At 47.8% G+C, this 22,530-nt stretch overlaps 1 protein-coding gene across 5 annotated transcripts in view; it reads right to left on the bottom strand.

Moving 5' to 3' along the window:
- Positions 1-3,966: 3,966 nt before the first annotated feature.
- Positions 3,967-22,530, bottom strand: part of Wdr20 (WD repeat domain 20) — a 63,376-nt gene continuing 44,812 nt past the window's right edge. For 3 of the 5 annotated variants that reach the window (XM_059279881.1, XM_059279877.1, XM_059279879.1), the window contains exons 3-5: positions 14,472-15,731; positions 11,848-11,912; positions 3,967-4,223 (exon numbers count right to left, since the gene is read on the bottom strand). In XM_059279881.1, the coding sequence (XP_059135864.1) occupies positions 11,850-11,912; positions 14,472-15,644 (1,236 nt within the window). In that variant the 5' untranslated portion in view covers positions 15,645-15,731 and the 3' untranslated portion in view covers positions 3,967-4,223; positions 11,848-11,849. The remainder of the gene's footprint in view (positions 4,224-11,847; positions 11,913-14,471; positions 15,732-22,530) is intronic. The other 2 variants (XM_059279878.1, XM_059279882.1) reach the window with 2 other exon arrangements.

The raw sequence follows: 22,530 nt of genomic DNA, 5'->3' as shown, positions 1-22,530 counted from the left end.
GGCTTGGTTGAGAGGAGACTGTGCGCCTGCACCTCCGTGTTTGCCCAACAGGATTGGCAGGTATCTGGGTCTTGTGGCCGTGGGGCCTCACGGGAGTGCTGTTGCAGACTGCTGGTCTTCACTAAAGAATAAGGTATTGTTAGTCTCTCATCAGAATGTTCTTCTCCATTTCAGTGTGTTACAAGCCACTGCTTTGTGTCAGCTGTCCTGAGCTGCAGCTGGGCAGGCTGACATCCCAGCAAGCAGGGCAGGCCTCAAGTGTCCTCTGAGTGAGTTTTGAGTCTTGATTGCCAGTGCCTAGACTCCCTTAGGGATGCACAACCAGTCGTCTGGTTGTCAGTGCTGTCTGGATCAGGTAGGAAAGTTGGGCACCTTGTGCCTTGGAAAAAGAAGGCTGGGGCTAAGGAGACAAGGAGTGGACCAGAGTGTTTGCTGCATGAGAAGAGGACCTGAACTCGATCCATAGCATCCACGTAAAAACCGGGTAGTGCTCTACCCTATAACCCTATCACTAGGGCAGGGAACAGTTCAGGACGGGACAAAGACAGGAGGGTCTCTGGGGCTTGCTGGCCACCAACCTACCCAAACCCAGCAAGCTCCAGGTTCAGCGACTCTCTCGAGGGAACCAATGGGGCAGAGAACAATAAATGACACACTAGGTGTCTTCCTCGTGCTTCTGCACACACCAGTGTACACACACACACACACACACACACACACACACACACACACACACACTCAAAGCCCATTTCACTGCAGGGGAGGGATGGGAACACTGTAAAAGAATGGTGCTGAGTGGACTCAAAGTCAAAAGCATTGGTCAGACAGCTGGACCCTCCTAAGCCTCTTGGCTTTTGTTTTTGCTCTCGCCGTGTTGGGGGTAGAACCCAGGGCCCCGTGCGTTCTCAGTAACTACTCATTTAGCAGTGGCCTAGGCTCTGCTCAGCCCTATGGAACAAAGGAATTGAGTATGTCTTCATCATCATCTTTTCAAATACACCCATTTAAAAAGCGAAACTTTACAGGAAGTGTTAAGTCTCAAAAATATCTGACCCCATCTTTCAGGGCTCTATTGGCCCAAGCGTCAGGCCACCAGACAGGTGGGTAGGGGCAGTGCCTGGAGCCAAAGGGCAATGAAGCTGTAGGAGGAAGATGTGGGACAGCAGAGGACAGTGTGTGGGCATGGAGCACTGTGGGTATGGATGTCCAGCATAGGCAGGTTCAAAACCAGAAATGAGGCTTAGAATGGACAGAGCCAGGGCCTGGTGGGTGTCTCCTGCTCATCTGAAAGCACAGTGTGGCTCTGGCAAAGGACTGTCTGGCCTTTGCTGTTGGCTTAAGAGTCTCTCAGTCCAGTAGGCATCAGCCAGGCTTGCAGCCAGTCCAGCACAGAAGGGGACCAGACATGGAAGCCAGCAGAGTGGCCAGGACAGAATGACCCAAAGTAGGACCTGCAAGGCCAGCAAGCTGAGCTGAGGGGGAGGAGGTTGGGGAGAACTAGTACCTGGAAAGGCTGCAGTAAGGACCTGAGGGGAGACCTCTTGGCTTTCTCTGCCTCCTGTGGGCCTAGCATAGCAGCCCAGTGCATCATGGGTTCTCCCATGCAGCAGAATTTGAACAGCAACTTCTCGCCAAGTGTTTGAATTGTCACCACAGCATTCTGTGATGGAAAGGCAATGAAGTCTCATCCTTCCCTTCTACCATGGTAGACGTGATGATGCAGCCTTCCCTCTACCCTAGGCCTGACACATGGAGTGACATCCATCAAGTCCTACAGTACCAGGTAAGTGAGCTGTCACTTCCTATGGCTCCAGGACCTGCTGTACACTGTCTGTCTGTGGTGTTGGGGCAGTTATAAGACCATCTGGAAGGCTAGGGACTAATCGGAAAAGTTAGTTACTAGTACAGTCATCTGAGGGACACTGGGACACGTGACAGCTTAGTACAGCCGGTCAAATGGAAAGAGGACGACACAGAGCCGAGTGGTGGTTAGTGAGAGCTGTGGAATACACCTGGAGCATCTCTTCAGGAGGTGCTTCAGTTTCCACACAAGTCCGTGCTGCCTTGCTGTCAATGTGACTTCCTCCCATCACGTCCTACAGAGGTGGAATGGAAATGCTTCGGGAGACTGCCAGGTTCCATGTAGGCTTGGCTTTCAAGAGCAGCTCCTAATCACCTTCTTGAGATGTTCTGGACTCAAAGGGCTGAGTTTTTCTTTGTAACCAGTGCCCTAAGGTGGCAGGAACAGCAAACTCTGAAACGTGTCAACCCTTTCTTCTAATGTGATCATTCGGAGTACATGATTTCCTTACACAGTGAGATGGCTCAGTGCTGCCAACCCTCACGACCTAAGGTAGAAGGAAAGAAATGACTCCCTCAAGGGTTCTCTGACTTATATATGCATAGAGTGGCATACTTGTACATGCTGCATTACAAAAGTTGAGTCTTCAGCGAGGCACAGTGCATATATGCCTGTAATCCATGCTCTTGGGACTTGGAAGGCTGAGACAGGAGGATTCCTTTGAGTTGGAGGTAATCTAAACTACACTGTGAGTTCCAGGCTAGCTGGGGCCTGTCAATAACAGACCAAAACAAGAGAAGAAGATGTGAGTCTTAGCATCCTGTGTTGCACCTTTCCAGGGCTGAGGCAGCAGCAGAAGCAAGTGGCTTCTTCCCTAGTCTGGGAGCCAGGAACCTAAGGCGAATGAAGACAAACTTGGGCTTGCACTGCTGTGAACTGTGGAGTAGCATCATCCTGCTGCAGCCACGGCTGGTAAAAATTCAGACAACCTAGCAAAAGCCTCACACTTCTTCCATATGTCCCCTATTTAATGGGATCATTTGGAGAAATGTTTCAGACACCTTGTGACTTAGTCTCAGCACATAAATCCTTCAAGGGCCCAGCTCTGTATGATGCTTTAAAAGCTGAGAAAGGTCCTTCTGCTTGGAAATATGGGCCTTGTCTCTAGGTATCACCTGCAGATGAAGTGGGCCAAGAATTTGACCTGAGCACAAAGATGCACGCCTGCCTGCTGGTCAACCCTCTGGAAGCCCCATGTAATGTCTGAGCTAAACAGTCATGGTGTTGCTGCTGCTGAAGCCGTGGAAACTTAAGTGTGTGGTCTCAGCTTTCCAGGACAGCAGGCAGACTCTAAACCATAAGGAAAAGGCCATGTGCTTACACCGCAGTCTCCAGGCCTGGGCAGCTCCACGGTGTGTCGGACTGTGAGGACTGGCCCAGAGCCAAGAATTCTCAAATGAGACATGTTTCTCACAGTCAGCCTTACACTGGACTGACAGTGAGGGACCAAGGAATATGAAATACAAAGAATGAAGCAATTCCATACCAGCCAATGAGTCAGGCCAAAACAAACCAAAATTCACACACAATTTCAGTTAAAAAAGGATAAACAAATAGTATATTCAAGATAATTTTAATATTAATGTTTTTGTGAATTAGAAATATCACTCTTAAATGATGAAAATTACTAGTGAAGTAACTATTTCCCGACTTCAGAATTACATTATTTACACATATAATACAGGCTTGATTGCATTGGAAACAACAGTATTAAAATAAATGTTAACAGATAAAAAGGGTTTCTTCACTTCACATTGTGAAGGCTGGGAGTCCACTACCCCCATATTCAAAGTCATTTTCTATTAGCATTAAACTATTTTAAGTGCAAACAATTTTTTAGAATCTATGATTGCAGCATCTGTCTTTCTGAATTATGTATTGAAGTCAGAAGGTGACAACTGTCTTCATGAGTGCATCCCAGGCTGTCTAATGACTACCTAAGGTATAAAATAGATCAGTGCAAAACCAGAGCCAAGTGCTATTTATAACAGTTGAATGTAAGGTTTCTTGTCCAAGAAACATTTGACTTTACACTATGTATATATGTATATATATTATATATGGAATTTAGTTACATTGAATTTTAGAGTAAAAAGCAAGAAAACTCCATTTCTCATTTTTTACTGCAGCCCCAACAGACTGACTTAAAAATGGAAGCAACTCTTTGGGTTAGCAGCTCCACACAGCCCTGCAGACTGCCGCTGCCTGCCGCCTGCATGTGGCTCCAGCGCAGCTCATGGCTCCGTTGTCGTCTGTCACTCCCTCAGTCCACGCGTGTCCGGGGGAGCCTGGGAGCAGCATGCAGCTGCTACACTACAGTCCCACCTGGAGAACTGGCCTGGTTTGGGGATGACAACAAGCCCTGCGAACAAAGCAGTTTACATTAATCCAGCAAGACACAGGGCAGCACAGAGAGCCCCGCTGGTGCTCACCCTTTCCAGCGTTTTCACAGGCTCACATGCCTTTCCAAGGGCTGGAAGCCAGGGCCTGCTCTAACACACTCCCTGCTCCACCTAGCTAATTCCTCTCAGAGCACTGGACTGTGCCTGGAGTGAGATTCTGTGCCCCCAACACCAGCTAGAAGGAAGATGGAGGTGTTTACTGAGGACCATCGGAGCCTTTAGGAGAGGGCGAGGCTCAGACATTGCAGCAGCAGATGGGGTTACCAGCTCCACCTCAAGCTTGTCAGGGTCAGACCAGGCCCTCAGCCAGGTGGGCCTCCAAGGACAGTCCAGTAGCACTTAAAAAGGCGTTTTCCTTCTGGGGTGCACTTGCTTTCTTTTGAGGGTGCTGAGGTACACCCCTAGTTTAGCTGGCCTCTAGTGAATAGGCCCTACAGGTACACAGAAGTAGCTCAGGCCCTGGGTCCTGCAGCTGCAATGGGTAAGGGCCCTCCCAGCGCCCTCTGAGCTACCTCAGAGCCAAGGGCACTCACCATCCTCAACACTGATTACTGGGCTGTGGGCAGTTACGTCAGAGCTTGGCACTCATTTCTTAGGAATTTGAAGAGTACAGTAGTGCAGCATTAGAATTAAAAAATGGGTTCCATGGAAACAAACATCCTTGAGCTGTTCTGAAGAATTATTTACTTGTTGAGTATTTATAAATGACAACATTTAATGCTAAGTAAACACTGCTACATTTTCAAAGACTTCAGTGCAGAAATGAGGGCTGAGAGTCCTAAGTGGGTCGTCAGCTTCACCCCACACCTTGTTTGAGGGAGCTAGGAAACAGCTGGCCCACTGCAAGCCATCTGGTTTATAGTTTCTTACCTCAGAGCTGAAATCTATTGATTGGTCTAGACAAAACCAAGAGGCAAGAACGGATGGAATATAGCAATTGGCCCTGCTCTGCATCTGTAGGAGCTCTTACCCCTCAGACCCCTGTTCAGACAGTAAGCAAAGAGCCAAACCTCTCATGCCCCTGTAAACCCACCAAGCCAGTGAGGGAAAGCAGAGGCAAACAGGCCCCAGATACAAGAGCCCTGGCCCACCCACCTGAGGTCAAGGACAGAGTACGTGCAGCAGCCACTTCAATGTGGCCCACTGTGCCGTAACGGCACTGCAGACCAAGGGGCCTTCCCTGTCCCTGCAGGTACTGCCTCTGGCCATGCCAGCCAATGGAGGAGTGCTGCCAGCCATACGGGAAATGCATAAGTTTTAAAACGTTAATTAAAAATGATTTAAAAACTAGGTGAAATAAATTTTAATTGAATATATCCCAACTTACTACAGTATATAATCAAAGTAAAAACTGATTTTTTTTAAAGGCAAGTGTATAAAAGCCTTTGAGGTACACTGCTTATGACAGGGCACATTTCAACTTGGACAGTCCCCATCTTTGGTATTCGGTGGCCAAATGACTCATGATTGCCATGGGAGTCAACAAGAGTCTGACAATGAATGTGCCCACCCTGGTGGCCTCTGCAGCCCTTTTCCTTGCAGTTCTGTGGATGAGGGGTTTCCAAACATAGTTGTCTAGGTCACAGTGATACACTGCTTTTCACTGGCTCTGTCTTGTTACGTCACCTGTCTGTGGGCTGCAGGACATAAACTCCTAGCCCAGAGTCATCACTTGCTCTAGGCCCTCACTGTGGTATGGTCAGGAGCCCAGGAGAATCGGTCCTTACTCTCCACCATGTGCACTATCCTGGCCACTAAGCCAAGGGGAGCACACTTACATCTCCTCAACTAAGGGATCACTTCTACCTACCTTTCAATTCCTGTAATTCACTTGAATGTCAAAGAATCGGGCTCTGGTTAGTGGGAGTTCATTTCTGCAATGTCAACCTGGCCATGGGGTGGAGGCCAGGACCTGGGGCCCTCCACCATAGACAGGAAGGTGAATCAAGAACTAGATGGACCTGGCCTCCAATCCCCTGGCCCCGTGGTCACAGGCTCCTGATTATACTGGCCTGCTGGGTCCCTGGCTGGCTTCACATTCCTACAAGTATGTGTGAAGCTAGCACAGGCCACCAGAAACTGAAAAATGTGTGGAACAGGGAAGGGCCTCAGCACAGGGTCAGACTGGATCAGCACCCAAATCAAGACCACCCAGCTTTGTTACTAGTCCTTTGAATAGTGACCTCAACACTTGTTTACTTCTTAGAGATGTGTCTTTGCATAATGAACAGTGGAGGCATGGGATGTGGGGATCTCATTCAAGAGAAAAGGTGAGGCTAGGTATGGTGGTGCAGGCCTATAATCCTAGCACTTGGGAGGTAGAGGCAGGAGGATCAAGAGTTCAAGGTCACCTTCAGCCACATAGGAAATTTCAGGCCAGCCAGGGCTTCAAGAAACCTTGTATGAACCCTGCTCCCCTACAGAAAGAGAATGTCAAATATACCTACCCCTTTTGGGGTGGAAGAGGTTGAGTTCCACTTAGCTACACCCCAGCCTGTCACCATTAGAGTGTAGAGAGTGGGAGGTGGAAGGGGAAGTGGCCGCAGCCCACTAAGGGGTGTGAAGCAATGTCAAAGCACAAGAGCCACTCTGACACTAAAGCATGGTGGTCCTGCAGCCCTCCTCTGGGCAGGCAGGCTGTTTCACATCATCATCCTGATTCCTCTGCTTGGGGACAGATGAGTTAAGATCAGAGAGAGCACACAGGAAGAACTTCTGTGTGCACCAGAGCAAGCACAGTACCTACATATAGGCTTCATAAAAAATCAAGCAAAAGGTCTCTCCAGCAGAGAATCTCAACAACATCCCCCTAGTCCCAGGGATGAAGACACCTCTTGAACCTAGGCTCTTCTGGTCTCACCAAAGTTGCCAACATTGCTGGGCATTCCATTTCAAAATTACACAACAAAATATTCCAGGTCTTGGTTTGGGTTAGATTATAATTCACAACAAATACAATGCTAATAGAATTAAGCCTTATTCCACCAGGATGTACAATCAAAACAATCCTGTGCTTTAGAAACCAGTATAAACAAAGGACAAGCCCCTTTTGCCTGTCCTGGTGGATGCTGCCGAGATGGATTGTAACTGGTCTGATGCTGTACTATGCAAGGGAAAGCAAAGACACGGGAATTCTGTTGGGCCCACAATGGCCTCCAGCTCTGGGTCATGGGAGGGCTGCCTTTCCCCTCCCTTTCCCTGACTCCAGCAACCTCTGCCCATAAACATCTGACAGTGTCTCAAGTAGACATTGTAGGATAAGGTATGGAAGTTGGGGCCGAATGCCAGTTCACCTCTCCACCCACCTGGCTGTTCAGTCCCTCAGTTCCAAACAAAATAACACACAGAGCAGCCAGGCAGACTGAGCTGCCCCTGAAGAGCTGTAGGAAGGTGACCACAGAATGCGGGGGGCTGTTGCTCTCTACACCAGACACCACAGCAGTAACTTCTCTCAGGTGGAGGTCAGGACCTAAGTAATTCATCGATGCCTCTTTAGATGGGGCACAAGCAATGAGTACCACACCAAGTGCCGTTATCTGTGCATGCTCTTAGCCCTGGGTGTGTTCCCCTTATCTGAGCTTAAGAATCCCTTGTTTGCCGGGCGGTGGTGGCACACGCCTTTAATCTCAGCACTCAGGAGGCAGAGGCAGGTGGATCTCTATGAGTTCGAGGCCAGCCTGGTCTCCAAAGCGAGTTCCAGGAAAGGCGCAAAGCTACACAGAGAAACCTTGTCTCAAAAAAACAAAACAAAACAAAACAAAACAAAAAAAAAAAAAAAAAAAGAAGAAGAAGAAGAAGAATCCCTTCTTCTATGACACGCACTCTACATAAAAGACCAGAGAAAACCTGGAAAGAAAGCACAGTTCTGTGCAAGGTTCACAAAAGAGGCCAGAGTATCCAGACTCAGTGTGATGGGTTTAGGAGGCTCACAGGTCTGTGGCCATTTGCTTCAGACTTACTGGACCCTGGTTCTGCTGGGCTGTGGGCCTTGTCCACTGGCTAGCCTTGCCCTACCCACTGACAGGCCACACTGAAGGTGGCACAAAGGGGCCACACAACTGGTCTCTGATGAGAAAAGGGAAAATCCAAGAAAGAGAGAAAATGAAAAGTGTAAGTAGCCGACAGCGTCTCGGAGGTTGTGGTTAAAGAAACCACTTGTCAGCCCTCGTTCACCCACTGGGCCCTGAAATCTGCCATAGAGGAAGAGAGGGTCTAAATCCTCCCTGGTTCATCCCCTCCAGGAGCTGCCCAGAGCCCACCCAAGAGCATAAGCTGGTGTCAGAGGCACAGCCCCAAGACAGAGGAGCTGCTAGAGAACCACTAACACAAATGGCACACACAACCTCAGGTAGCCCCAAACCAAGGGAAAACGAAACAACTCTCTTTCTCCAAGTACACAGTAGTTAGGGTTTTTCATATGGTATGGTTTTCTCTAAACAAAATGGAAAACGCTGTTGGCCTCTTTTAAGGCTTTGAAGCTATTTAGAGCTGCGTGTGTGTGTGTGGGGGGGTCACTCTGAGCTACAGGTTGAACATCTCTCCTGCTTGGCAGCACACAGCCAACCGGACCTGCATCCAGAGTCAGGCAGTAAGGAACACCCTGGAACTGTCTGAGGCAGAGAGAAAGAGAGCACAGGACCACCAGCCTGGAAATCAGGCCGCTAAGCAAGAGCCCGGGGTCTCATGAAACAAGAGTTTACAGGTGAGTGGGAGCACCATGGACCAGCTCACTCTTACCTTGTCACCCTAGCAAGTAAATGGGTTTACACTCTCCATCTGTAAATCTTGCATGGAAGCATTTGGAGATGGAGGTGAGCAGTGAAGTCTAGTCGCTGAGGGGCAATGTGGCAGTGCAGGACAGTGTGCACGGCTGGCTGATCTGCCTATTCCCAGCAGAGTGTCACCTGCTGCCTGGCCCTGTAGCTCTAGGTGATGACAGCACAGAAGCCCGGGAGTGGGGTGGGGTGGGGTGGTGGTGAGGTGGAAAGCAGGGGTGAGGTGGGAAGTGTGCTGAGAGGGAAGAGCTCCTACAGAGGCCCACCGTGCCCTTGGCTCACTAGGCTGCCTTGGTGGCTGCAGAGCCCGCTGGTAGCCAGCTACCTTCAGAGAGTTAACATTCACATTACATTGAAACCTTTTCACACTCAAAGAGAATCCCAGTGCCTCATTCAGACAAGCTCACACAGAACAGCCTCTCTGATGCTCAGAGTCAGGGTTTCATCTAGTAAGCTGACTGCGACACACTCTAGTAGGAAGAGATGGCTTCCATGGTTATTTGTTTATAAACATTAACAAGGCTCTTAATTTTACAGCATTTAACAGCTTTTCTTTTTTGGCTCACTTGAGATTCTTTTTTGTAAAGCTTAGATGTGAAAATGACTATTGAAATTCTCTACATTTACAATGCATTCACACGTTTATTCAATGTCAATATACAGAGGACAGCCTCCAGTACTTCAGAATGTCAAGTATGTGGTAAGTCTCTTTTGCTGTGACAGTGACAAGGGAACAGAAACATGGTTCTTAGATTGAAGAAGTAACAACACTGATATTCAAGCTTCATTAGTTATTGCAACAGTAGGAACTCAGCCCCTGGTATTTCACAGCAGGAGGGCTCTTCATGAAATTTATTCAAGTTGTGAAGAGATCAGATGAAAATGTAAGAAAGGAAATACACATTTACCTTGACTCTCACTGAAGATAAATACCCATACAACTTTTACACATGTCACCTGATAACAACTTTAAAACCCAAGTACACAGAAGTTAAAATGCAGGATTTTCACACTTTGAACTCAGGAGTCAGGAGTTGAACCATGACACAAAGATAATGTAACAATTGCAGCACGGATGAAAATCTCGGCATCCATAGGGCAGTTGCTCCATCACAAGAGCGTGTTCTTACAGTTGAGCTTGGGAATACACGTGCTTCTCCCCAGCGAGCCGCAGGCTTCACTAATGCCACACTGATGTCCCCTCTCCCTGGGACACCACAGAGCACTTTGATGAGCACCGTGTTAACCTAAGCCAGCTTGTGGTGGTACAGCCAGCCCAAGGCAAACAGCACACTCTGGACAGAAACAGGCCTGCTGGGTGTGGTGGCTCCTCCAGACATTCCCGATAGTGGGTAGTTCAGCCTTAGAGACCAAACTCCAACCAGAGGCCTTCAAGTCAGTATCAGGCCTACCCAGAGAAGTGCATGGAGGCTCTATGGGTGAGGGAAGAGACCTCACCAGTGGACACACATGCCTCAGTGGTACAGCTGGCCCTGAGCCAAGAGGCATAAGGGACCATGGACCCCTTTGGCCATGACTGCCCACGGCATAGCCTGCATTCCAAGATCAATCACTCGAAAAGCCACCACTAAACTGTCCCTAGTTTTTCCTCAAGTGGTCAAACGGACTGGAGTGGCACTGGGGTTTCCACAGGACCCTTTTCTGGCCCTACATGTCCTGTGTCTTGTTCCTCCTCACACTTTGAGCTTGCTCAACAAAGAAAGAAAACATCTCCCTCCAGTGAGAGGTGAGAGGACCTTGCACACATGAACACACACGTGCTAAGGCAGGCTCACTAATTTTAGCACAAATTCAGTATGTGAAAATTTATTAAAACTTCAGAATGTATCACAGGATGAGGAGGATGGAGAAATGGCTGTGGGACAATCACGCCTTGGGTGTTTTAAGACAAATACTAGAGGGGACACTGGCCACCTGGGGGTAGGATGTGTGTACACAGCCACAGAAGCTGAAGTTTTATAGCCCTTGTCACACCTCATTTCAGAGTATCTTTCAGACACTGTGGCTTCTTTCTTGCTCCACCTCTGGGCTTTCCTAACAGCACTCACTCTTCATCCTGACCTAAGTGGCTCTCAAAACACTTGCAAACTCAATCAGCATGACCAACAAACGGAAAGCTCTTCACCCTACGTAGGTCAACCTGGAGTCCACAGTTACTGGCTGCAGGCGTCACCCAATCTCTCTGGGACATGTGCTCTGAGAAGAAGGCACAACTCCTAAGCCTCTCAGGAGGGCGGGATGTGGTTCAGAAGTGCAGCGCCTGCCTGGCAGCTGTCGAGACCTTCGGCTCGACCCCTGGCACCCCATGCACAGAGAGAGAAAAGTGGGAACGGGCTGGGGGCTGATCCACCAGTTACAGTGCAGCTGGCTCTGGAGTCACCAGAAAGGTTGCCTGTGGTGGGCGAGCAGGACAGACAGGAGGCTCGACACTGGGCCCCAGCAGAACTCTGGGCAACACCACGTGGACTTGACTTCTGTCTGTAAGGGCCTCTTGCCAAAAGCTGTTTTATTCTGGGGCTAGTTATCAAAGACATTCTTGCTTATGAAAATGCTCAACCGAGAAACAGGGAAGTTTTGATGAGGAAGCTCAAAGTTTGTGAGAAAACTAAAAACATGCTCCCCAAATTTCTCTGGGTGGCTACTGTGGAAGCAGGGTGGCCCTATGTCTCATTCTTTGGAGATCAGAAACCACCATGACACAACCCCATGACACCCCACCACCTCTGTCTGCAGGGCACAGGAGGAAGGAGCCCCCGCCCTCCAGCGCCCTCTTCTGGAGCTGCCGCACCTTTAGTTCTGGTCTTGGAGAACACCTTGCACTCTGTCCTCCTGCCTGCAGAACTGCTCTGCCGGCTGTCAAAGAAAGGGGGCAGGAGTCAGTCAGGGGGGCAGAGTGGGCTTGGGGCAGCATTGCCCTGCATGCAGGGGCCAGCCTGCGCCAGATCATGCAGCTAAGACAGCCCCCCTAGAGCTGACCCTGGGCTCTTACCAGTCCCTGAAGCCGGCAGGGGAGCCCAGGAGAGTAAGACACAACAAGGGGCCCTGAACAGGGTTTCCAGAATAGACATTAATGGTACTACACTTAGCAGCAGAAATTGGAAGAGACTGTGACCAAACCCCAAATCACAAACTGACATTATCGTGGGGATGCAGAAAAGAAATCACAGGCCTCTATCGGACAATATAGGAGGCCTGTTTTTTTGTTTTCTTTAAAGGAAACAGTAGTATCCACCTCTTGTTCTGCTCTCCCAATTCCCAACAGCAAGTGACTCTTAAGTCGCCCTGTCAGCGCCCCAGCAGATGGGGCTGGGGATGCTACTGGTCCTGGAGATCCTTAAGTGCCCATTATCTGTGCTGAGTCCACAAGGATGGCTCCCCTGCCAGCAAAGATAGCTTCAGAACTGAGAGATCACTATAAGCTTTACCATAAATATTACTTACCTATGATTGGCCACTCTACTTAGGCCAAACACAAAGTCCTGAATTTGGAAACTGCATACTCAATGCCTCAGAAGCATTTGAAAGTGAATTTTGGAAACTATGCATGGAGTGTTCATTTCTAATCTGCCCACCTGGCAGCCCAATTTGACCTCTCAAGTCCAGACAGTCTACATGGTGGCAGTCTTTGCTACCTCAGATCAGTTAACCCTAAGAACTAAGGGGTATATTTCCAAGGCAGATGGGACATGAGCATCCTTGTGAAGAGCTGCTCAGGGACGTGAAATGCCTTGGCACACAGGTGAGATACCCTGGAGGGTGCAGTGATCTTATGGGCTGTCACATTAAACAGAAGCCACCTTCAAGGAGGAAGAGGATAGGGATGGGGGGCACGGTTCCAGCCATGAACAAGCTGGAGCGTGGGAAGGGGCCTGGGACCTGGCCTGGCTTTCTGGGGAGTGAAGCCAGGTAGCTGGTTGCTGTCTACCAGAGTTTTGACACTGCGGAGACATAAAAGCCACCAAATCTTTGCTCTTGAGCCACAGTCACTACTCAAGCCAATACAAATGACCCTTCCTGCTATAGTTCATTACAAAGGTGTACCAGACAGAAAAATAACCCTAAATGTTCTAAATAAATTAACAAATAAAATAACTTATCATTTTGACACAAAATACTCAGCTCAAAGAACTACCCTCCACTGTGAAAACTAGAGCGTGAACGAAATTCCCTGAGCAACTGAGCAGGACCTAAGGAGTTGGAAGCGAACTTCAATCCCCACCACTGTCCTGCCACAGGGGCAGTCCACACAGCACTGCTCTTGAGGGGACACAGGCCACCAGGGCCCCAAGGGAGGTACTCAGGGCAGGACCTGAGTCTTGCACCAGCATCTGTCTCCAGAGCCCTCCTGGACTCACAGCTGCCATCCAAGAACATAATGGAGTGGGTATGCCTTGTGCTTTCCCTATGGGGGAACGGAGCCCCGCCCCACAATGCCATGTCAGAAGGTACCCTGCAGCCTGCAGAACCTAACAGTTCACATACAGCTGAACTGAGGAGCCTGCCCTTGACTTCCAGACCCACCTTCCTGACCACAAAACAAAGCCCCCCCCCCAAACAAAACAGACAGAACCTTCTTTTCCCTGTTGGGGAAAAGAAAACCACAAGCTATGCACATCTAACATCTAAGTCTTAGCTGATGTGGCAAGAGGCCCTTCTGAGGCTGCAGCTAGTGTCCTTGGCCACAGCACATCTTAACTGTCCAGGCTCTGGAACATGTGGAGAGTTTAGTGCACAATTGCAATCAGAGTTCTACAAACTGCTTCTTTGAAAAACGATGTTTATTAAACAATTTTAATTGTCATAAAATGACTAAAATGGGTTTTAAAAATTAAGGCTCTTCTCTTTCTGTGGATTGCCAGACAATGTAAAAATAATATCAATCAACCCTGATGAACGCTTTGTTCCTAAGTTAAATTTCATAGATTCCTAAACATTTTATGATTTAAGATTAAAAAGTTGGACTATAAATGATAATTAATGGCCATCTGTACTGAACATACACTTACCAGGTGTATAACAATCTAGTTGAGTAGTTGCGCAAAAATATCCCAGTTAAAGCATAAATTTTGACTTTAGCATTTTAATGTCATTATTTCTCCACACTGTCATGATTTCCCTATAACTGGAATAGTCTGATACAGGAATGCTAACTTTGGGACTCTATATACCCAGAGGGATGACTGACTTGGCTGGCAATTAGTCTGATTATATATTTTTTAAATGCTCTAAGGTGGATTATCAAATGATTCAGAATTACATGGCATGCAGTATCCAAAATTATGGCTCTGATGCATTTAGATTTACATTAAGAAGTGTCATTCACATTCATTGTACATCCCACCCTCCCACAAGAAAAAAATCACTACCTAGTCAAGTTCTAGATCTGGTGCAGCATTAAGGATTAAAACTTACCACTTTACCAGGCCTTGCCCATGTGCAAATAAATCCCTCCTGACAAGCAGTGACTATACAGTCTTCAAGAAATACCAATACAGTCAGTCTTTCATGAGCTATCTTTTTACAGATCAGCGGCTCTAACAAGGGAACATCTTCCATCCGAGGACACAGCGATGTTCCCAGAGTTTTAGCTGGGTCCGTTTTGGCTTTCGTAACTAGATTCAGTTTGTCACTGCTCTTGCTGGAAATGTGTCCCATACTATGGTTTCGTTTGTGGTCTTTCTCATGGTGTCTCTCCTTCCGGTCGTGCAGAGACAGAGTTGCAAACTTGCTGACCCCAGAGGCAATGGCCCCGTCCATGACGCTGCTTTTGCTACCAGCACTGGAGACCGCTGAATGTGGAAGGCTATTGGACCGTGGCAATGGAGGGGGCACAGAGTTCCCAGGCGTAGTGACACTGTTCCCATTGCTTCCGGCAGGCGGACTTGTGGCATTCATGACATTTGTATGTGTCCTTGCTCTTGAGAGGGGTTGATGAGGGAAAAGGATGTCTTCTGTAAGGTCCCATAAACACAGCTGTGTATCCTGACCCACTGAACCAAACCGATAGGTAACACTTACAGGACGGCTGTCTGTAGAGTTCCGTTTGGACAGCCTAGACTGTGTACTGTTCGCTCGATCTCTGCCAAAATGAAGAAGGTCCTGGAAGTCCTCGTCACTGCCACTAAACTCCATAGGGTCACTTTCTTCTACGCTAGTAGTATAGGGATCAAATGCTACAACACTGACCCAGGATTTGTGCCCATGGCCTCTAGCTATTACTCGGCAGTCTAGAAAGGACCAGACTGTCACCAAGTCGTCCTCTCCACCTGTCACAATGTACTTGCCATCTGGGCTCCAGCACACACAAAGCAAGCCCCCAAAGTAGCTTTTCATTGTACCGTGCAGCTCCACTGAGTCAAAGTTGAACACACGCAGAAACCCGTCCTGGCTCACACACGCTAAGAACTTGCCATCTGGGGAGAAAGCAAACTCGTTGAGGGCCCCCTCGCCCACCGTCCACTTAAGGAGAGGGTTCCTCGTGGATTTGCTCTTGCAAGTGTGCACGGCAAAGCTCTCTCCCTGCTTCAGAAGCTGGTAGTGGGGGGCTGTGGTGCCACAAGTGTGCTCCACATTATATAAGTACATGTTCCCACTTGAATGGGCTACTAGGAAAAGGCTTTCCGAACCAGGAACCCATTTGACACAGGTTACGCGTGACTTGTCTATTAGTCTCTGTGAAGACAAAGGAGAACAAGTTATCACAATGGAGAAGTTAAGGTCTACTTTTCCAGAAAAAAAAAACAAAAAACAAAAAACAAAAACAACCTGTCTGCTTCTTGGCAAGAAGGGAAGAGTTCATCCAGGCACTCACATTTATCCTGTGTCAGCCAGGCCAGCGAAGAGCTTGTGGCCCTGTAGCCTAATTTCTAAATGGTCTTATTAAATAAAAAACACAGAGCCAGAAATTTGGGTTAAAGCCTTAGAGAGATCAGAGAAAGCCACCAGCTAACCTCACCTCACCAACTATGCAGCTTCCAAGGAGCGTGACTTCCTGTCTTCCCAGGCTTATATGTCTTGCTTTTCTGCCCTTTCACTGGCTCTTAGCCCAGCCACCTAACTTCCTCTTCCTACACAGCTCTGTCACTGTCTGCCTGTCTGTACAGACCTCCAGACTTCTATGGTTGGTGCTGGGATTAAAGGCGCATGTTACCATGCTTGGCTCTGTTCCCTAGTGTGGTCTTGAACACACAGAGATCCTGCCTGACTTCTTTGTTTACTTAAAGTGGCTGGCCTTTTCCCCCTGATCTCCAGGCAAGCTTGATCTATTAACACACAAATACAATATCACCACATGGCTGCATTCTAGAATTGCAATTGGGTGTCAGGACACTGTCTTCCTGAGGGTGTCAGTCATTTGATAAATATCTGCTGAGAGCCTATCCTGTGCCCAGGTCCCAGGTCCTGGGCACACTGGTGTGAGACAGCCCTCGGCCCCTTACAGTAGAAGCAACTGAATATTTTGCTACAGCTACCGCGGCTTCCTCTCTCTGAGGACTCACAGGACAAGTTTCAGTCCTCACAGCTTTCTTTGCCTTTGTTACTGCAGGCCATGGGATGACGACATTACCCCTTTTTGTGGCTGCTCCAGGGCAGGGAGCCATCTGCAGCCTGCGACCAGCAGAACACAGGACTTGAAAACACACTTCCTGGGCAGGATACAGCCCTGGACTCACTGTGTCTCCACACACTCCATAGGGCTGGCCTGTGAGTATCTTACCCCACATCTCCCAGATTCTCTCAGAAGGTGGAGGTGAACTCGGAAGTCTGTGCTCCATCACTATCAATCTAGTCCATGCTTATCTCTGGTCTGCTGACCTAGCTGCCTCTTTAACTGCATGTATACAGTCTCATCTTTAAAACCAACTCACCAAAAGGCCAACATGAACGCCACTCAGATGTACAGAAGGGGTACCCCATGCATCTGTCAGGGCACATCCTCCATAGGCTATAGAACTCACTAGAAGTTCCCAATCCTGCACTGGAACTCCTTCTGCCAGGTACTCTCCATTACTCCTTTACTCTTTACTGGGACACTCCCAAGGGCTTACGTGCTATCATTTTACCTAACTGGTTGGGGTTCCCCACCATGAATCCCGGAGAGCCATCAGAGCACACTGGTATGGACTTGAGCTACAGCCATCTACCCAATTGGTCTGGTGACTGTGTATCAGCCATGCACACTGATTCTTTACAGAGGATGACAGAAATGAAAGGATTTGACTTTTAAAGAAAGAATGGAAGCTGGGTGCAGCATGCATGAGGATCTGGTTTCGTATACAGTACTAGCTACAACAACAACAACAGTAATAATAATAAAGAAAAGGACAGAAAAGAAGTGAGTCGTGCAAGCTCACTGCATAAAAATAAGAGCTCGGGCCGGGTGGTGGTGGCGCACACCTTTAATCCCAGCACTCGGGAGGCAGAGACAGGCGAATCTCTGTGAGTTCGAGGCCAGCCTGGGCTACCAAGTGAGTTCCAGGAGAGGTGCAAAGCTACACAGAGAAACCCTGTCTCAAAAAACCAAAAAAAAAAAAAAAAAAAAAGAGCTCGGAAGGAATGAACTGCTAACAGATACTCTGACAAGGGAGGGAGCCCAAGTGCCCACAGTATGGAGGCCTGGAGTTTTAAGTTCTTGGGTTTGAGCCAAGAGCACGAGCTATCCCTACTTACTGGCACCTAACAGCATGACTGGCATCTTAGACCAGCAAGTACCGAACATGGGAACACAGTCACGGTTTGTGTTGCCTGATTCTCATTTCCTGCTTGGTGACCTGCCTATCAAAGGCACCTGCCTTATGTTCATGTCAACTGTCTACACAGCTGGCACTGCTCTTTATGACTTCCATTAGACCATTCATGTTTTCATAAATTACGAAGTTTCTTAGCAAGGGATCAGGTGATTTTCATAGTGAGATCATAGCCTTTGGGGGAAGAGGGTGTCAGGAGGGTGCAGAATTAAGAGACCTCCAGCCTCTACAGGAGCTTGAAGGCTTGCTGCCAACTGCCCACTAGGTCAGGCTGCTCCAGCACTCACTCCCTTTGAGCCCAGGGACATGACTATGCCAGGTGGGCTTGCACAGGTAACTTGCGTTTAGAGCCAGACTGCTGTCCTGATCCTGGTGCCCAGTTTTTCCCGGCACCATTACTCTATTACATGTGGAAAATTTTAAAGCTTCTAGTAGTATGGTTAGTATGGTAAATTTTTACCTACAACCTTAAAAAAAGTACAACAGAAAAATTCCACTGGCGCTCAAAAACTGTAATCCTGGTAAGAAAGAAAGTGCTGTTATGTGACAGGAAGGTACAAAGAGCAGTGACCAGATGCACTGCAGAGCAATGTCACTCACTAAAATATGCACTCTAACCACCCTACGCCAATTTGTGGAGGCAGCCGACCGAGAAGACCTACACCACCATGTATTGTAACTGCCCACAGTATGCAGACCTTACCATTGGCCCTAGGGACTGGGCACACCAGTGTAAGCAATGACAGACCAAAACCAAAAGAGAACCCGTCTTTTGGTGTGGCACAGCAAGAGGGCAGGCCTCACTTCCGACCTGAGGATCTATTCTGGGTGCGAAACTGGCAAGAGGCTTTACACCCACTCCCTAATGCTCCAAACACTTTCACAGTTTCACAGTCAAAGCACTCATCATTCATGTGCATGACTACAGCAGAAAGCAAGCCTCACTTGGACTCCTTTCCTGCACTCAGGATCTGCTGTCCCGTCACTGGGATTAGCTCATCTACCCAGAATTTCTGCTTACACAACTGCCAAATACAGCACAAACAGATCAACTCACCTCTGTTTCCTTCACTGATGCAACCTGTGCATCCTCATTCTTCTATGAAATTACAAAGCACTCAATCACACTGACAGACTGCTGCAAGCCCCTACTGTCCAGTATTGATGTAGTGATGAATGAATGACCTTGAGCCCAGGACAGTTTTCACAAGCATGAGCAGTACACATACGGATCAAAGGGATGGATATAAGCTTTGTAAGCTTTCTAGAGGTGCAGCCAAATTGCCTCCCACAGAGACTAATATTTCATGCTCCCACCAGAGCCTATTTTCCCCATCAGAAGGTATGGCCCATGAAGAGACAGAAGTTCAGAGGTCATCAAACTTGTCTGAAGTCACATCCATTCATTTACTCAATCAGCACTGAATGCATCCCATATGTCAGACATTTTATACAGCATCAATTAAAACTACCATCCCTTTCTACATGGTACATATAGTGTGATGAGGTAAATGCTGTGTAGAAAAAAAATTACCAAGAAGGGAAAACAAAGTGCTGGGAATGGGATGTCTTGGCAATTTCCATTTCCAAGAAGACAGTGAAGAAAAACATCTCAATCTGCAGGGGTCAGCTGGGCACCGAGTGAGGTCGGGCGGGCACCAAGCGTGCTGGGGAGATCCGGAGAGCGGAGGGAACAAATGCAGGAACTCCAGAGCCCGTGGCAGCAGCAGTGTGCTACCGAGAGTGGCTGCAAGATGGGTAGCTGTCTTCTATCCCGCGGCCTGAGTACCAGCCTGCCATGCCCACTAGCGAAGCTTCTTTGCAACAGAGTGCCAGCCTAGCTCAGACCCCACAGCAAGTGAGAATTACAACTCCTTGACCAGAGGTCACCTGACTTCAACTGTTCTAGGTTGTTATTAGTTTGAGTGTAACAGAAAAAGAACAAAAGTGTCCTATGCCTATCTTCCAAATAAAGAAACAGAAATACCTGGGACATTTTAATAAATATAAGAATAAAAATTGTATTTAATAGATATAAGAATAAAAATGTACACAGACAGAAGGTGGGCATTGTGGCTAGGCTACATAGGGAACACCATGCCAGCTAGGAGTATATGTCTCAAAAAAAATTATTTTTTTTAGACAGACCAGCCTCTACACCAAAGAAAGTTACACTTTTATTTTTAGAAAACATTTGATAAAAAAAATAAACAAACAAAACCAAAATGATAAACTCATGTTAGAAGCCAGTGTAGGGCCAGGATCTCTGTTGGATTTGAGTTCTCACTGGAGCAGACCCTCATCTAGATGAGCATTTTGAAAAGATACCCAGCAAAAAACCCCATTTCCCTAAGTCGTACTGCATGGGAGTGGGGGTGAGGCTGGAGCAAAAGGGGCCAAGGCTCTCACAGAGCAGTCAGGACTGGGAAAGGCTGGGCACCTGGAATAGAACGGTGAACTGGGCTGTGAGGTCCTAGGATAGGGTCACCCATTTTCACCCTTTTGAGTGCATTTCCCTTGACAGTGCCACTGCAGACAGCGGGGCGTCGAGGCTCCAGAACAAGGGCAGGAGGCCACAGGTCTTCAACCTAGCCAGTGGTAATGTGCTGCGTCTGGTAACAGTGAGTGTGGTGGTGGTAGTGTGGGTGGGGTGATGACAGGGTACAAAGTACATAAACACCCCTAAATTCAACCAGGGAGATAGCTGGAAAGGTCAATCTGTAGCTAGTGAAAATGAGCAGAAAACCAAGTCAGGCAGATGGAGAGCAACACAAACCTGTGACATCCTGGGCTCCAACGAAGATGGTGTAGCAAGGTGGGGTGTAGAACTCTGGAAAAATCTACCCAGAGGGAGCACAGCAAGGCCATCTTGTCATTTCACTATGGTGACCACAGAGCTCTCCATGACAGAACCAGCTTCCAAAAGACTCAGAGCCCGTTCCTAAAACCACTAACAAACCCCCACTCATGGCCAAAGCACAACACAACACGGACACTTGGGTTCCAGGTCAAGGCTGGGGTGCAGAGCTGCAGACTCCAAGTCTGCATGGCTCCTTCAACACTCAGCCAGAGTGCACCCCTCTTCCAATTCAGAAGTCGAATCACCACGTCCACTCCAGACAGTAACTCAAGGAAAAAAATCCCACTAAGTAAGAAAAAGGCATCGTGCCAACTGCATTAGTAGAGGAGTCTCTGGGTCCACCATACTAGTTAGAAGGGAACAAGAAAGGAAATCTGCAGCTACATCCAAGAGTCAATGACAAATTAATTTGAATTGAAACTTTCTGAAGCACTTCCTTTTTATTTTTCTTACTTCTTTTCATGACAAGCAGAAAAAAAAATTGGGGGTGGGTATGCATTTTACAATACAGATTTTGGTTTGTAATAAAAATACTAGAACAATTTTTAAAACATAACAGTTGTTAGAAAGCCACAATGTAAAAACACTTAAAAAAAAAAAAAAAGCAACATAAAGATACCTGGAGAAGGCTGAAGCTTTCCCATGGAAATATAGAGAAGGGTATTTCAAAGCCACCAACGAAGGATTAGATGTCATTTTACCAATGTTCCAACTTTAAGAAGTAGGTGACTGTTGTTCATTTCCTAAAGCAACACAACCCAAACTGATAGAACGCATACTCCAGGTCCTCGCAAGAAAAGGGCATATTCCACCTCAGTCCACCCCAAACTTCATTTCTTTAAAGATTCATTTTTAGATGGGCAGTGGTGGCACACGTCTTTAATCCCAGCACTCAGGAGGCAGAGCCAGGTGGATCTCTGTGAGTTCGAGGCCAGCCTGGGCTACAGAGTGAGATCCAGGACAGGCACCAAAACTACACAGAGAAACCCTGTCTCGAAAAAACAAAAACAAAACAAAAAAACACAAAAAAGAAGAAAAAAAAAGATTTCTTTTTCTTACGTGTATTAAGTGTATGTGTGTATCTGTCTGAGGGTACCCATGGAAGCCAAATTTGGGCCTTCTAGAAGAGCAACAAGTGCTCTTAACCACTAAGCCATCTCTCCAAGCCCAACACTTAAAAAAAAAAGTGTGTGTGTGTGTGTGTGCGCGCGCTCACAAATGGCAGGTCAAAGGACAACTTGTGGGAAGTGGTTCTCTCCTTCCACCATGTGGGGTCTCAGGCTTGGTGGCAAGGGCCTTTACCAGCTCCACCATCTCTGAAACCTAGTGGTTTCAGTCTTCAACCCATAGTAGCTGTAATTACCTACACAATCTCTCCCAAGAGTAGGCTCATTAACACCTGTCTTGTGAAGGGGAAGGGCTCACGGAGCCCCATCCAGCTCTGTGATTCTCTAGGCAGTAAGCAGTTAGCGGGGGAAGGAAAGACATTCTCCTCAGTAGTGCAGCCACTGGCAAGATGGCCCTGCTCTCACAAGCCATCCTCATGAAGCTCACTGGGGTCACACAACAGACAGGAAATCAGAACTAACTGGGAAGTAGAAAGGGATGAGCCAGAGTGCAGAGGACAACAGAGAGGGAAAGGAGTGAAAATGACCCAAACACAAGTACACATAAGAAAATCTCACGATGACGGGACTGCAGTAAGGATAAGCAGTTAAGAGTGCTTCTTTCCATGGCCTCTCCCAGCAACCACACCCAGAACTTCGGCTCTAGGGGAGTTTGACACTCACTTTGACATCCAAGAGCACCTGTATACATGTGCACATACATGCACAAAGACACATAAAAATAAATCTTTAAAAAA

Source organism: Peromyscus eremicus, chromosome 14 (assembly GCF_949786415.1).
Source record: "Peromyscus eremicus chromosome 14, PerEre_H2_v1, whole genome shotgun sequence".
Taxonomy (NCBI): domain Eukaryota; kingdom Metazoa; phylum Chordata; class Mammalia; order Rodentia; family Cricetidae; genus Peromyscus; species Peromyscus eremicus.
This window is presented reverse-complemented; position numbering and strand designations above follow the sequence as displayed.